Consider the following 12,895-nt stretch of genomic DNA (forward strand, 5'->3'; position numbering starts at 1 on the left):
GAGCTAATCTGACATTGAGTGACTGCTGCAAGAACAAACAAGATGCGTGTTAATGCAGTTTAGACAGATGTCACTCCATATCACTGTTGCAGTATTCTTTACAAAAGGGATTCCCTGCCAAAGGTAGCCCAACATCCAGCCAGTATACTAAAGCCTTAGGATTTTATAGATGTGCGTCACACGTGTGCTTCCCTGCTCAAGGTATAGGGTATAAAGGTTACTTATAGATGTGCGTACCTCAGAACTTTTTGCCGCCAGTCTGACTGCCATCATTGATCATCTGTCTGAATGCCCCTTCTTTTCTGCTGGTTACTGAGCCGTGTTTCAGATAAATGCCTTGTTGGGGTTTCTTCTGATCTTTTTTTTTTCTTTTTCATTTTTTATGATTTTACATGTCATTCAGGAAGGGAAAATGCTAGTGTGGGTGGCAGATTCCTCACAAAGATAGTCACCAGCAGTGTCTTTTCTGTTTGGGTGCTTCTCATGACTATACACAGTGTTCTATCTACCAGGTATTTGTAGTGAAGACCCTACATAGTCATATCTCTTTCTTGTCCATTTACCTGGAGAACCAGCATCTTAAATTGTTGGTGCAAGGTAATGTCGTGAAATCTTCCCATCCCAAAGGTCAGTCACCTGCCAAGAAGTAGATCAAAAAATTCAGGTCTGATTGGGCTGTTGTCCTACTCCCCCAGACTTCTCTCTCAAGGCTGGTGAAGACGGTGAGGATTGCTTAGTGGTTGTTTCAGATTCCTCTATCAAGACCCTGTCTGAGGCCAGCATAGATATGAATTCTCTCATGTCCTTGGAGACTTGACAAATTTCTGCTCCAGATGTTCAGGGGGAACCTTAGCTGATTATTTCAGGGGGACTGAGGGGGATACTGCAAACTCTTGTTCAGGAGGAGATTCCTTTTCTGTTTGAGTGCAGGCAAAGGTCTGAATCTTCTGGGTTATTTAGGGTAGACGTCCTGCAAAAGAAAAGCAAAAAAAAAAAAAAAAAACAAATTTCCACTCCTGCTAAAGATCCTTAGCATGAATGGCAGAATTTTACCATGGGGTTGTTTAGTGTGTTGATGGCTTTAAAGCCTCCCCATGAAATTTCTGTACCTGCTCCCACTTGGTCATCTACCCCACTCAAGAGGCCCAGAGAGCAGGACTCCTTTGGGTTCTGGGGAAGAATCTTTGACATATTGATCTCTGGTCCCTTCCACCTTGGAGGCTCTGAGGAGAATGATTCTGTTAGCCCTGATTCTCCCTTGGAAGAACTGTCCTTTGGGATACTGCTACTGGCATGACTGGGTATTTTAAAAGGGATTGTTCTCAGGTTTCTGACATTCGAGAGGTATTATGAGATCCTCCAGATCGAGTCCCATAAACTGTTGTACATCCAATCTTGCTTTCCCTTCTTGATACCTTTTCAGCAGTCTGTGTGGCTCCAGATTCTCAACCTCTAGCCTATAAAAAAAACTGATAGATTTGACAAGGTACCTGATGAGTATAAGTTCCTATAGAAATGTCCTTCTGCTGAACCTTCTGCCCAAGTGCCTACTACTTCCTTCAGATAAAGACAGTAGAGCTATGGAACAGCTAAGCAAAAAGGTATATACTGCTGCCATCTTGGCCTTTCGGGCTGTTAATTACCAGACCCATATGACCAGATAACGTTTTAGCCCTTCTTTCTCAGGCAATCTGTGTCCTCTCTGACTCGGAAGGGGAGGCCTTGGCCCTCTCCTTGCTGGGCTCTACTTCTCTGGTAGCTTGCCACTTTAATAAATGTAGTTATGATACAGCTCATACCTTCTCTGAGGCTGCTGCCTTTGGTTCTGTTTTGAGACATTACACTTGGCACTGTTTCCAGCCTTTACCTGATGATATTAAGGTTAAATTGTTGGATGCTCCTCTTGACAATAAGAACTTGTTTGGTTCTGCTGCTGCTGAGATTTTCAAATCCATTCAGGATAAATGTAAGGCCTTGCAGGAATTGAAGCATATATTTGTGTCTCCTGTCCCTAAGTTCCAGAGGAATTATCCATCCAAATCTACCTTTGTTCACAGACTTGCTCTCTTCCTGAAAGTAAGAAGGGTTCTAGGTGGGTTCCTCCTGCTAAGTCTACTCAGAATCATACTTCTCAGAAGCCTCGTTTTCTAGACAAACCAGGTTCTCTCTGACTACTTCCTTCCCCTTTTCTTGAGTCAGGTTCAATTATCCCTTCGTCTTTCCCCTGTCTCTTCTTAGTTAGCTAAGGGTCACCCGAGACTCTTGGGTTCTGTCCATCATCCTTCAGGGATATTTCATAGTATGGAAATCCCTTCCTCCTTTTCTCGGCATCCCCTCAACTTCCTCAGGGAGACACCATTCAATCTGTGTCCCCTTCCCAGGAGGGGAAGGGTATTTTAATCCAGAATGTTTATGGTTCCCAGGAAGGGAAGGCACCTCTGGAAACCCATTTTAGACCTTACTCATTTCAGCAACCTTTCTGAAGGTCCCTTCCTTTCGGATGCCATCCCTTCAAAGCCCGTTTCCTTTTCTTCTACAGACTTTCTTGGTCTCCCTGGACTTCATGGATGCTTATTTTTGCATCCAATTTCATCCCCTTTTCAGGAAGTTTCTGCTTCTGTCTCTTCCTTGCATTTTCAGTTCTCTACTTTTCTCTTTGGCCTTTCTACTGCCCTGAGGGTATTCCCCAAATGCTTTGCTCCTGTAAATCGCCTTTTGCAGGATGAGAGGGGTTCAGATCTTTCCTTATCTGGGTGACCTGCTCTTTCAAGTTTCCTCCCAGAGGTCTTGCTTCAGCACGTTCCTGTACACTGTCTCTTGCAAAACCTGAGATTTACAGTGAACTTCCAGAAATCGATCACGTGTTTCCTAGTTGCAGGCTCCAAACAAGTCCTGTGCTGGCTTGTCTGCTTCCTCCCAAGGCTCTTTTTCTAATCACCTTTTTTTTTTTCAATCCTTTCATCCTCTGGTGTCAGTTGCAGCCTGGGAGTTTATCAGGGTTCTAGGATTCATGGCCACCATTCATATGCCACCTATAGCCAGACTTCATATGAGAAAACTACAGTGGTTCCTGAAGTCAGTTTTGTTCCAACACTGTCATCCATTGGACTGTAGTCCCTCTTCTTCCATGCTTCAAGCTCAAGCTTCAGTGGTGGATTCATCAGGTCTGTATTACAAGATCGAAACTTTAGTTACTTGAATAACTAAAGATCGATCTTGTAATAACGAAACCTAAAAATGTCGAACAGCCGATTTAACCCAGGGAAATACTTCCCTTGGCCGCATTAAAAAAATCTTTAAATCCCAATTCAAGTGGTGGGGGCTGTGCCCCCCATACTCCCTAACTAAATATACCAACTCAGAAATTACTCCAAATTGGAGAAAAGGGCATAATCCACATAATGGCCAAGGGAAGTGTTTCCCTGGGTTAAATCGGCCGTTCGACATTTTTAGGTTTCTATATTACAAGATTGATCTTTAGTTATTCGATTAAAGTTTCAGTCTTGTAATATAGACCTGGATTCATCAGCTCTCTCACAACTCAGGACTTCAGGAACTTTTCTTGGCTGCCTCAGACACAGGGTGGGGAGCCTCTTTCAGTTCCAAGTTCCAGGGTCTCTGGCCTCCTCATCAGAGGTCAGACCATATGAACACACAGGAGATGAAGGCTCTCCTTTTCACCTTTCAGGACCTCTCAAAATCTTCACAGACAATACCACAGTGATGTGGTATATCAGAAAGCGGGGGGGGGGGGCACAGTCATAACTGCTTTGCAGATTGGCTTTTGAAGTTTGGGATCTAGTTATCCAATATCAAGAGACTCTTCAGGCTGTATACATTCCTTCTCTGCAAAATATAGTTGCAGACTCTGAGCAGGTCCAGTACAGAAGCTCAGGAATGGAAGCTTCACAGTGTTTCTGGACATTGTCCGTCAGTGGAGTACTCCTCAGGTTGATCTTTTCACCTCCCTTTGAACAAACAACTTCATCTGTTTTATTCCACAGTCCCAAGTCTTCTGGCTTGGAAGTGGATGCACTAGCCTTTTCTTTGAAGAGGATGTTTCTCTGTGCCATCCCTCCCCTTACTCTCTTTCCAGCGGTACTGCTCAAGATAGAGCAGGACTTCCCCAGAATCTTGTTGGTGGCTTCCCTTATGACCCAAACAGCATTGGTTCCCCCTTCTTCACTTAGAAGCAATCACCACAAGTTATCTCACAAGGTAAACCTACTAACACAAGATAAGGGGTTTCTAATCCATCCTCACTTGTTCAGTCTTTAGTTGACATTGTGGGTAATAGGATTTTGATCCCTTTTAGGCTCCTTTTTTCTGAAGACATGCTTAGGGTTCTGCAGTAGGCCAGAAAACCCATGATCAGGAATCGTGTGTGTGTGTCCAAATACCAGGATCCACCTTATGCAAGAATCTCTCTGGTTCTCTCTTATTTGTATGAATTGATCCATGGTTGGTTAGCATACTCCTGTTAAAACTCACCTCTCAGCTATTTTTGCTTGTCTGCCATTAGCTCTTCCTCATGCCTCTAGGTTTGAGGTCAAACAATTTCTCAAGTGTGTCCTTCATATCTGACCTCCCAGGAAGCCTGTTTCACCTTCTTGGAAACTCAGTTTTGTACTTGAGAAATTGACTCGGGGGGGGGGGGGGGTCCTTTTGAGCCTGTAGCTTCAAGCTTCCTTGCAACATTGTAAGTGGAAAACTGTCCTCCTTTTGCCCCTTCAGTTGAGAGTTTGTGAACTCCAGGCTCTTATGGCTGTACCTCCTTTTTTTTTTTTTTGTAATAAGGACAAGGGTGTCTCTTCGTAGTAATCCTTTCAATCCCCGAGGTAGTTAAATTGTCTCTTAACTGGTATATTAATTTGCCCTCCTTTTTTCCTTCTCTGCAGTCTGCTAGTGAGAAGGTTCTTCACACCTAGGATTCGCATAGACAGCTCAAATATTACTGAGCAACTTTTATTTCCTTTCATCCCAGCTCTCTGGGTTTGGCTGTTTCTAAGAAAACTGTATCCTAATGGATCTCTAAGGCCATTTCTTTTTGTTACTCCTTTCATTGAAAATGTCTTTCTTCCTCTGTAAAGGGTCATTCTACCAGGGCTGTTACTTCCTTTGGTACTTTTTTTTCAAAGGGTTGTCTACCAGTTCCATCCTTAAGCTGCTATTTGGTCCTCCAGCTGTACTTTCACTAAGCATTATAAATTGGATGTTGTTTCCAGAGCAAGAGCTCATTTTGCTAGAGCTAATCCTGCATGAGTTTCTTGAGTGCTGTTTTGGAGTTTTTGTACACTCCTTTTTATAAAGAATACTGATACAATGTAATGGTAGAAGTTCTCTTCTCTTTACTGTTGCATTATTCGCTCCCTCCCTCACCCCCCTTCTGCTCTGCTGTTTTTCTTTCTTTTTGTTTCCCCCTTCTGAATGCACATGTTCCTTCTAAATCATTAGACTACTGTTCCTCCTGGGGCTGTTCATTTCTGGGGTAGGTTTTTATAGGCATCATACATCATATGTATGCCCTAAGCCTTGAGCGGGCAGCGTACGTGTGATATATGACATCTATAAAATCCTAAGGCTTTGGTATACTGGCTGGACATTGAGCTGCCCTTGGCAGGGAATCCATTTTGTAAAGAATACTGCAATAGCGAAGGGAAGGACGTATTTTTATTGGTAAGATTTTACACAACTGCACTTTCTTCCTACAGAACTGTGCTTGATAGACACCTGCTTTGTGTATGAATTTTTTCTTATTTATTCATTTTAATTTTAGATGATAAAGGTGTACAAACGGTGTGTGTTGAAGAACACAAGGATCTGGAAGATAAACATTTTTGTGCTCCATTCCAGAGACTGAAACTACAAATGAAAGGTATGCATTTTCCTTTCATCAAACATTAATTAAAGTTAGAGACGAAGACACTTAAGTAAATCATCAAGTGCACATGCTGTAACCATAAGGAAGTCTAACTGGGTATGTCATGTTGAGTGTAAGCCATTGTGTACTGATCTGATGACAGTTTATGGTAATTTATGCCAGGGATTGGCCAACTTCCAAGTTTTTGTTATAGGAGGTGATCCTTTTTTCAGAATTTGTTCCCTAGAGAGCATGTTATTAGAGAATTAAAAGCTCAACAGTTTGCACAATCTTGTTAAGATTTTGTAGCAAATCACTTCTTTCATTTTCTCTTATTTGAATTTGTTGTTACTTATTTTGATATAACAATCTGAAAGTAGGCATTATCAGTCTGTAACAAACATGTATAAACTTTGTGTATGCTGCTTAGCTCCATATTATGAAGCGATATTGTGTGAGTTGTCACAAATAATAAAGGTTAACTATTTTTGAATGGTGAAGAATAGCTCTTAAAGCATTTGGACTCTGCCACTTGGTCTTACCTTCCTCTGAAAAGTGAACATTCCAGATCTTCGTCAAAGTTGAAATCCAAAAACCTTAACTCTTGAATAATTGTTCACACTTTCTGTACTGTTCATAGAAGCTCTGTTGAATGGTAACTGACTATTGTCTACTTCATGGTCAGTTTTAGGTTTTGCAGGCCCCAGGTTGCTTTTGGAACACCATCTGCCAGAATCTTGGACTTAACTAGTCTCAGACTATTCCCACAGTGTTCTGCCTTATGTAGTCCATTTCTAGTCTCTCTTCTGATCCATGATTTTCCCTTCCACCCTTGATTCTGATGGCATTGCCTGGTAAATCAGTAAGCTAAGCTTTTATGCACATCTCCCATCAGTTCTGCCCATAATACATTGACAGTAGTGCCATTGAGTTTAGTCAGTATGTTTTTATTGCTTACCGAATTGGAGTCTGACTCAAGCCATTCACACCTTTCTCAGTTGTTCTGATGTTGTAAATATTAGGGTGGCCTTTGCTTTCAGTAGCCTTGCCTGAATTCAAGCCGTTACCCACCCATACCCTTCTATGTTCATACATGCTCACATTTGACAATTTGTGTACCTTAAGTGTCCATCGGCATCTTGACAAGTTTCAGCTGTTATTGTCTGAGAATAGCGATGGTCAAGGAAAAAAAGCAAGTAAATGCAGCTTGCTTATTTTTCCTTCAGTGGAATCCTCTGATTTGTCTAATAGCCCTTTATTTATTTATTTATTTATTTATTTAAGGTTGATGACCAGGGAAGTCCACTGGACCATAAAGAGCCCATTTTTAGTGGAGCCCTGGGGAGAAAAGCTCCAAGATATTGAAAATTACATGTTACAAAATGAAAGACAAATATTTCAATAGAAGCATTTAACATTTATAGAAGAATAGACCTCTAGTAAGTTAAACAGTTAGATATATGGTTGTTAGCCCTTGGCAGGTTAGGTTAAACTAAACAATTTACCTAAAGACAATGTTGTCAATAAGCACTCAGAAATACAACATATAAACAGAGAAGTAATAAGCCTTTAGGTAAGGTGAGCAGGTAATGAATGGAGAAAGTAGTAGAACATTTAAAATTGAAAGTATAGTGTAATAGATAGCTGAGAAGAAATCAGTCAAATAGGGAAGAGAAAGTTTAGGTAGAGAGGCAGTAGTGGTGGTAACTGGTAATGAAATTCAGAGCAGGGCAGAAAAAAAGGGGGGAGGGGTTTATGTTGGAGCATGACACTGGCATTCCCATTTGGATAACAGATGAGAGAAAAGCTGAGATTTTAATTTTGTAAGGTTGTGTAGGTGAGGGGGGAGAGTTCCACTGTTTAGCTAAGGAGTAGGACAGTAGTAGATGGTCTGGAGGCTGTAAAGGTTTGTGGACCTGTAGCAGATTTTGGTGTGTGGATCTGAGTGGACGGATAGGTAAATAGGGTATTAAGGATGTAGCGAGAATGAGCAATTTGCAGGCTTAAAGATAAGCTTGTGGGCAAAGGTGAGTTGTAGGTATCTGAAGTAATTGGGTAGTTCAAGCCAATTAAGGGTGTGGAGGGGAGTGGCAGTGGTGGGCTGAGTACTTAGAATTGGTAGCAAAATTGCAAATCTTGTGGCAGCAGGATTCAAGTTGGGATTGTAGGCCGAGGTTGAGATTAGTAAACAAAGGGGCACCATACATAAGGGAGGGGAGCAGGAAGGTGGAAGCTAGGGTTTTACAGGTAGAGGGGCTGAGGAAGTGGGTTATGACTGTAGAGGAGACCTATCTTTTGGTGGGTTTTCTTGATTGCGGAGTAGATGTGGGTATCAAATTTTAGTTCAATAATGATGCCGAGAAGCTTAGTGTTGGGAACAATTTCAATGGGAGTGTTATGGCTCTGTATGGTGGAAGGTTTTGTCAATAAAGGAATTTTTTGTAGTTGAAAAGATCATTAGTTTGGTTTTATTTGCTTTTAGAGTTAAATGGTTGGACTGCATCCAGGTTTCTGTTGTGGAGAAGGCTAACTGAGTTCTAGAAAGGAGCTTGGAGGGGGAGAAGGCTGAGGTGGGGCTTCACTAGAGAATTGATATATTCATCTAGACTTCTTGGGTTCCAGCAACATGAAGAGCTTGTAGAAGAATTTTCTGAATTTCTTGGCCATGCTGTAGTACCATTCTCTTGGTCACTGTCTTCAGTCACTGTAAATAAGCATAGGTAGAGTGCACAAAATGTTGGTTTTAAATATTGAGTAAAATTGTACTTGCTGAGAGTTGGGTACAATTTAGTTTTTTCTTTATTCCTTCACTGTTCATCCCTAACATTGCACCCCAGGGTCTTAGTCCTTGGTCTGGGGTATTCAGTTTTTCATCAGTAATGTCACTTGGCATCTGTCTAAATAGTGTGCAGTTCTTTTCTTAGATTACTTAATGCTTACGTTAGACTTTGTCATTACTTAGGGATTTCACATGTGGTCATCAGAAAATGTACCATAGCCATTGCAGTATAAGGCTTGTCTTGAATTTTGATGAGCTAAAAAGTCATGTTATTTGGTACAGATTCTGGATATGCTCATGTCCCCTGTTAATGATATAGAAGTGATCCAAACTCAACCTTTTCACACTTAATACATTGGCTTTCTGCAAAATTTCAGCCTGCTCTTCTGTGTTAATTGGACGCTATCTAAACATTCTGCAGTTTTTTTTTTGTTAGATTACTTAATGCTTAGGTTAGACTTGGTCACAGGTAAGTTTCCTTAATAATGACATTCTGAAGTTTTACAACAGTAATTAGAGTAGAAGGCTCAATGTTGGTAAGACAGAAAGGCATGTTATTTGGTACAGATTCTAGACATATTCAGGTCCCCTGTTCCTTGCATACAAGCTTTCATGCCTTGGTTTTGATCAAAACTGAGACATTCACTACTGGACATGCACTACCTCTTACAGGAAAACTTGCTCACTCCCACACAGCATGGCTTTTGCCCCAAGCATAATTACCACCACAGCTCTACTATCCTTTCTTAATACCATTATCCAAGCCAAAGACAATCATAAACTCGTATCTTGCCTATTTATTGACCTCTCAAAAGCTTTTGACGCTCTCACTCTCTGCTACTTAACAAACTCATTAACCTTAACTTCTCCCCAGATACAGTTGCATGGTTCTCTAGCTATCTCTCTGAAAGACTGCAGTCAGTGAGATGGGACAGTGTACTATCTACCCCCTTCCTGTTAGTACAGGTGTCCTGCAAGGGTCCATTCTTGGACCACTACTCTCTAATATTTTCACCAATACACTTTACTCCTCTTGTCCCCAGTCAAATATAGTCTAATATGCAGATGACTTTACAGTCATCACTATTGCAAATTCACCTTCTGAACTGCTTTCGACTACCCAGGCTTCCTTTAACTCAGTAGAAGCATGGCTCACAAATAACCAGCTCATTCTTAACCCTACAAAAACAAAATTGCTACTTTTTCTTCCTAAAACTAGTAACCACATCAAGACATCCTTTTCTTTAATGTCCCTAAACAATACTCCCATAAAAGTTGAATCAAGCACAGAACTACTTGGCATTACCATTGATGATCAACTATAATTTGATTTACACATTTATAACTGTATAAAAAAAAAACATCAGAAGCTAGGACTCCTGTATAGAAACAACAAATTCCTCACAACAGAATCTAGAATTACTGTTACTCATACGTAACTTCTACCATGTTTGACTTACTGTTCCCAAATACATCCCTACTTACCAAACTGGAATCAACCTATCACAAGATAGCAAGATTTGCTTCTCAAGAAACACATAAATCTCACCACTGTCTCTCCCTAAAATACCTAAACTGGCTAGAACTACCTCATCTGCTTCTTCAATCTCAACTGCAAATCATTCACTCCATTCTAGATCAGCCATCTTTCAGCCTTGCTCTAGCACCTCTCATCTCTAACTATTGCCCTACCAGGTATCTCTGAAGCTCAACCCAAGATCTGTTAAAGGTTCATAAACCCAATTCCAAGGCAGGCTGTAATCTATATAGCTATCATCCCTCTATTGCATGGAACAAACTCCCACTAGAAATAAGGAACCTTACTCACCCCAAACAATTTAAATTGGCTACCAAAGACTACTATAAAAAACACTGGACCTGCCACTGTTCACGACGACCTTGACCACAACCAACTCTCTGAAATGTATAACAATTACTCACCACCTAACATAATAACTTACTCCCTTTACTTCCTAAGAAATTCTCCTAAAGTATTGTCTATACTCTGTTTAGTATTGTTAGAGAGCCTAACCTACTGAAACTAAAACAATTAACTTCCTATGTGTTAACACTTTTTATCTCTTTTGATTTGTATTGTTTAATCTTGCCACCTACTTTACCAGAATGGTAACCTTTTGTATATTGCTGTGAGTGTAAAAACTGTTATTAAATTGCTTTCTATGTTGGAGCTTTTCTCACCAGGCCTCTGCTGAAAAAGGGCTTTAGCTCAGTCAGACACACCCGGTCAGCAAATGTAAAATAAATAATTACAAATTCTTGACCTGTTAAATATACTTTCTGCAAGACTTCAGTTTATTAAACCTCTTGCACACTAAACTCAAATCCACTCATGTTATGTATGCTGCTGTCCTCTAAAGCTAGAGTTTGTTTTCAGTGTGATCTGGTACTTTCTATTTTCATTCGATTCAACTGTGGGTTGTCAGATCCGACCTTGGTATTGACTCTGAGAAGCTCTCTACCAAGACACTGGCTCCTCTTCTACCCACAATTCCCTGAAATCTACTAAAGTATCTCTGATCTCATTTGCAGCCTGAAGAATTCAGTTGTGTTGACAAGGGTTTCCAGTTGCTGTATCCCCTTGTGTTTTCCACTGCTTGGTATCGCTAACCGTATTCATTCTTCCCTCTACCGAGAGAGTTTTTTCTCTCTAGTTAGATTTTGGCTTAGAGTAGAGTCTGTTTCACTTAGTATTAGGTTAGTTAGGTTGGTGGTTAGTGTGTGTGTGTTTCGATTTCATAGTTCTAGTTTTGTGTAGCTCTTATGATTATTTTATAGATGTATATATTTGGGTCTATATCACGAAATCGAACTTCCAAAATGTCAAACACCATAAGTTCGAACTTGAAAGATTGAATTCAGATAACATCGACACTTCAAAACAGCAAATTTTTTCCCAGGGAAAAAATTTGCTGTTCCGAAAAACACACACAACACAAACACACCAAACACCTTCAAAACCTACACTAAACCTAACATACACTATCTATGCGCTATCCTTAACCCAGCCTTAACCCTAAAGTCCGTCACTACCGCGCACACCTGACCCGTGCCCTAACCCTAAAGTCCATCACTATCGCACACTTACCTGACCCGTGCCCTAACGTCCATCACTACCTGTTCGTACACTTACCTTGACCCGGTCTGAAAATGGTGAAGCCGCAGAAATGGCCAACCGAATTCTTTCCCTGGGAAAGAATTCGGATTTCCGTGGCTTCGACATTCTCAACTTTCGAACTACCAAGTTCGGCCTTCTGGTATTCGGCGTTCTCAACATTCGATTTTGCGATAGGAACCCATGTATTTTAGGATAGTGGATTAGGGTAGTAAATTATTTACTTCCTACTAATTAGTGCATGTGTTTCTTGAAGTTAACATTTATAATGGCCAGTGTCCAAGGATTTAAGTACTCCCAAGTCTGGACACACACCCCTCCCCTCCAAGATCCGTACTTCCTTTGAGTTTACAGTCTGGGGACTGCCCATTTTGACACTCATTGTCAGGCCTATGCTTCTCTGACTTCCCGGGCTCTACATACCAGGTGAAAGAAACTAATTGTGAAGGGTCTTCTTCCCCATCAGACAGGGTCTGCACTACCTTCCACTGCCTCCTCTCCAGCAAGCAAAGACAAAAGAGGCCCAAGGATAAGCAGAAAGAAAAGGAGAACGAGCTTGAGAAAGAGAAGAAGCAAAAAGAGAAAGAAGGAAAGGATGAAGGAAGAGGAGAAAGCAGACATGGAAAAGTGTAGAAATCACTCCCCAGAACCAACTTTATTTTTGAGACAACATTCAGAGCAGACAGTCCCTTGGATCCTTCTGTCACCTTCTTGGTCTCCGTTCTCCCTGTATCTGGTGAGCCCCAGACCACACTCACCTATCCTTAAAGAACGAAGGTACTAGAGACCACCTTCAGTGGCATTGTCAACTGTCATCCAGAAGCCTGACTGAGCAAGATGTCGACAGTATGATGAAAAAGTTCTTAAAGTATATAGTCAGCTTGGACTTCTCTCAGTACTGTCTTCTGGGAATGTACCGAGCACTGGGCCAACCATCCCTCCTCTTCCTTACCTGGGTCCAAAGGGTGGACCAGGACTAGATACTTTCAATCCAGTCTGTCCCAGAGCACCTTTAGTGGAGTTAACAGATGGTTACTTCGACTCTGATGGGTTTCATTTCTGTCTTTTTGCTCCAATGTGTTTGGATCTAGAAGAGACTCTGAGTCAAAGCTTTGGGGTCAAG

At 41.2% G+C, this 12,895-nt stretch overlaps 1 protein-coding gene across 2 annotated transcripts in view; it reads left to right on the forward strand.

The window, feature by feature from the left end:
- The window catches only part of LOC122806743 (ATR interacting protein), a 1,230,392-nt gene that overhangs the window by 545,715 nt on the left and 671,782 nt on the right, over positions 1–12,895 (forward strand). For both annotated transcript variants that reach the window (XM_044077416.1, XM_044077417.1), the window contains exon 7: positions 5,777–5,875. In XM_044077416.1, coding sequence (XP_043933351.1) covers positions 5,777–5,875 — 99 coding nt within the window. The remainder of the gene's footprint in view (positions 1–5,776; positions 5,876–12,895) is intronic.

This window comes from Protopterus annectens, chromosome 7.part0 (genome assembly GCF_019279795.1).
Source record: "Protopterus annectens isolate FY-2018-M chromosome 7.part0, PAN1.0, whole genome shotgun sequence".
In the NCBI taxonomy this organism is placed as follows: Eukaryota; Metazoa; Chordata; order Ceratodontiformes; family Protopteridae; genus Protopterus; species Protopterus annectens.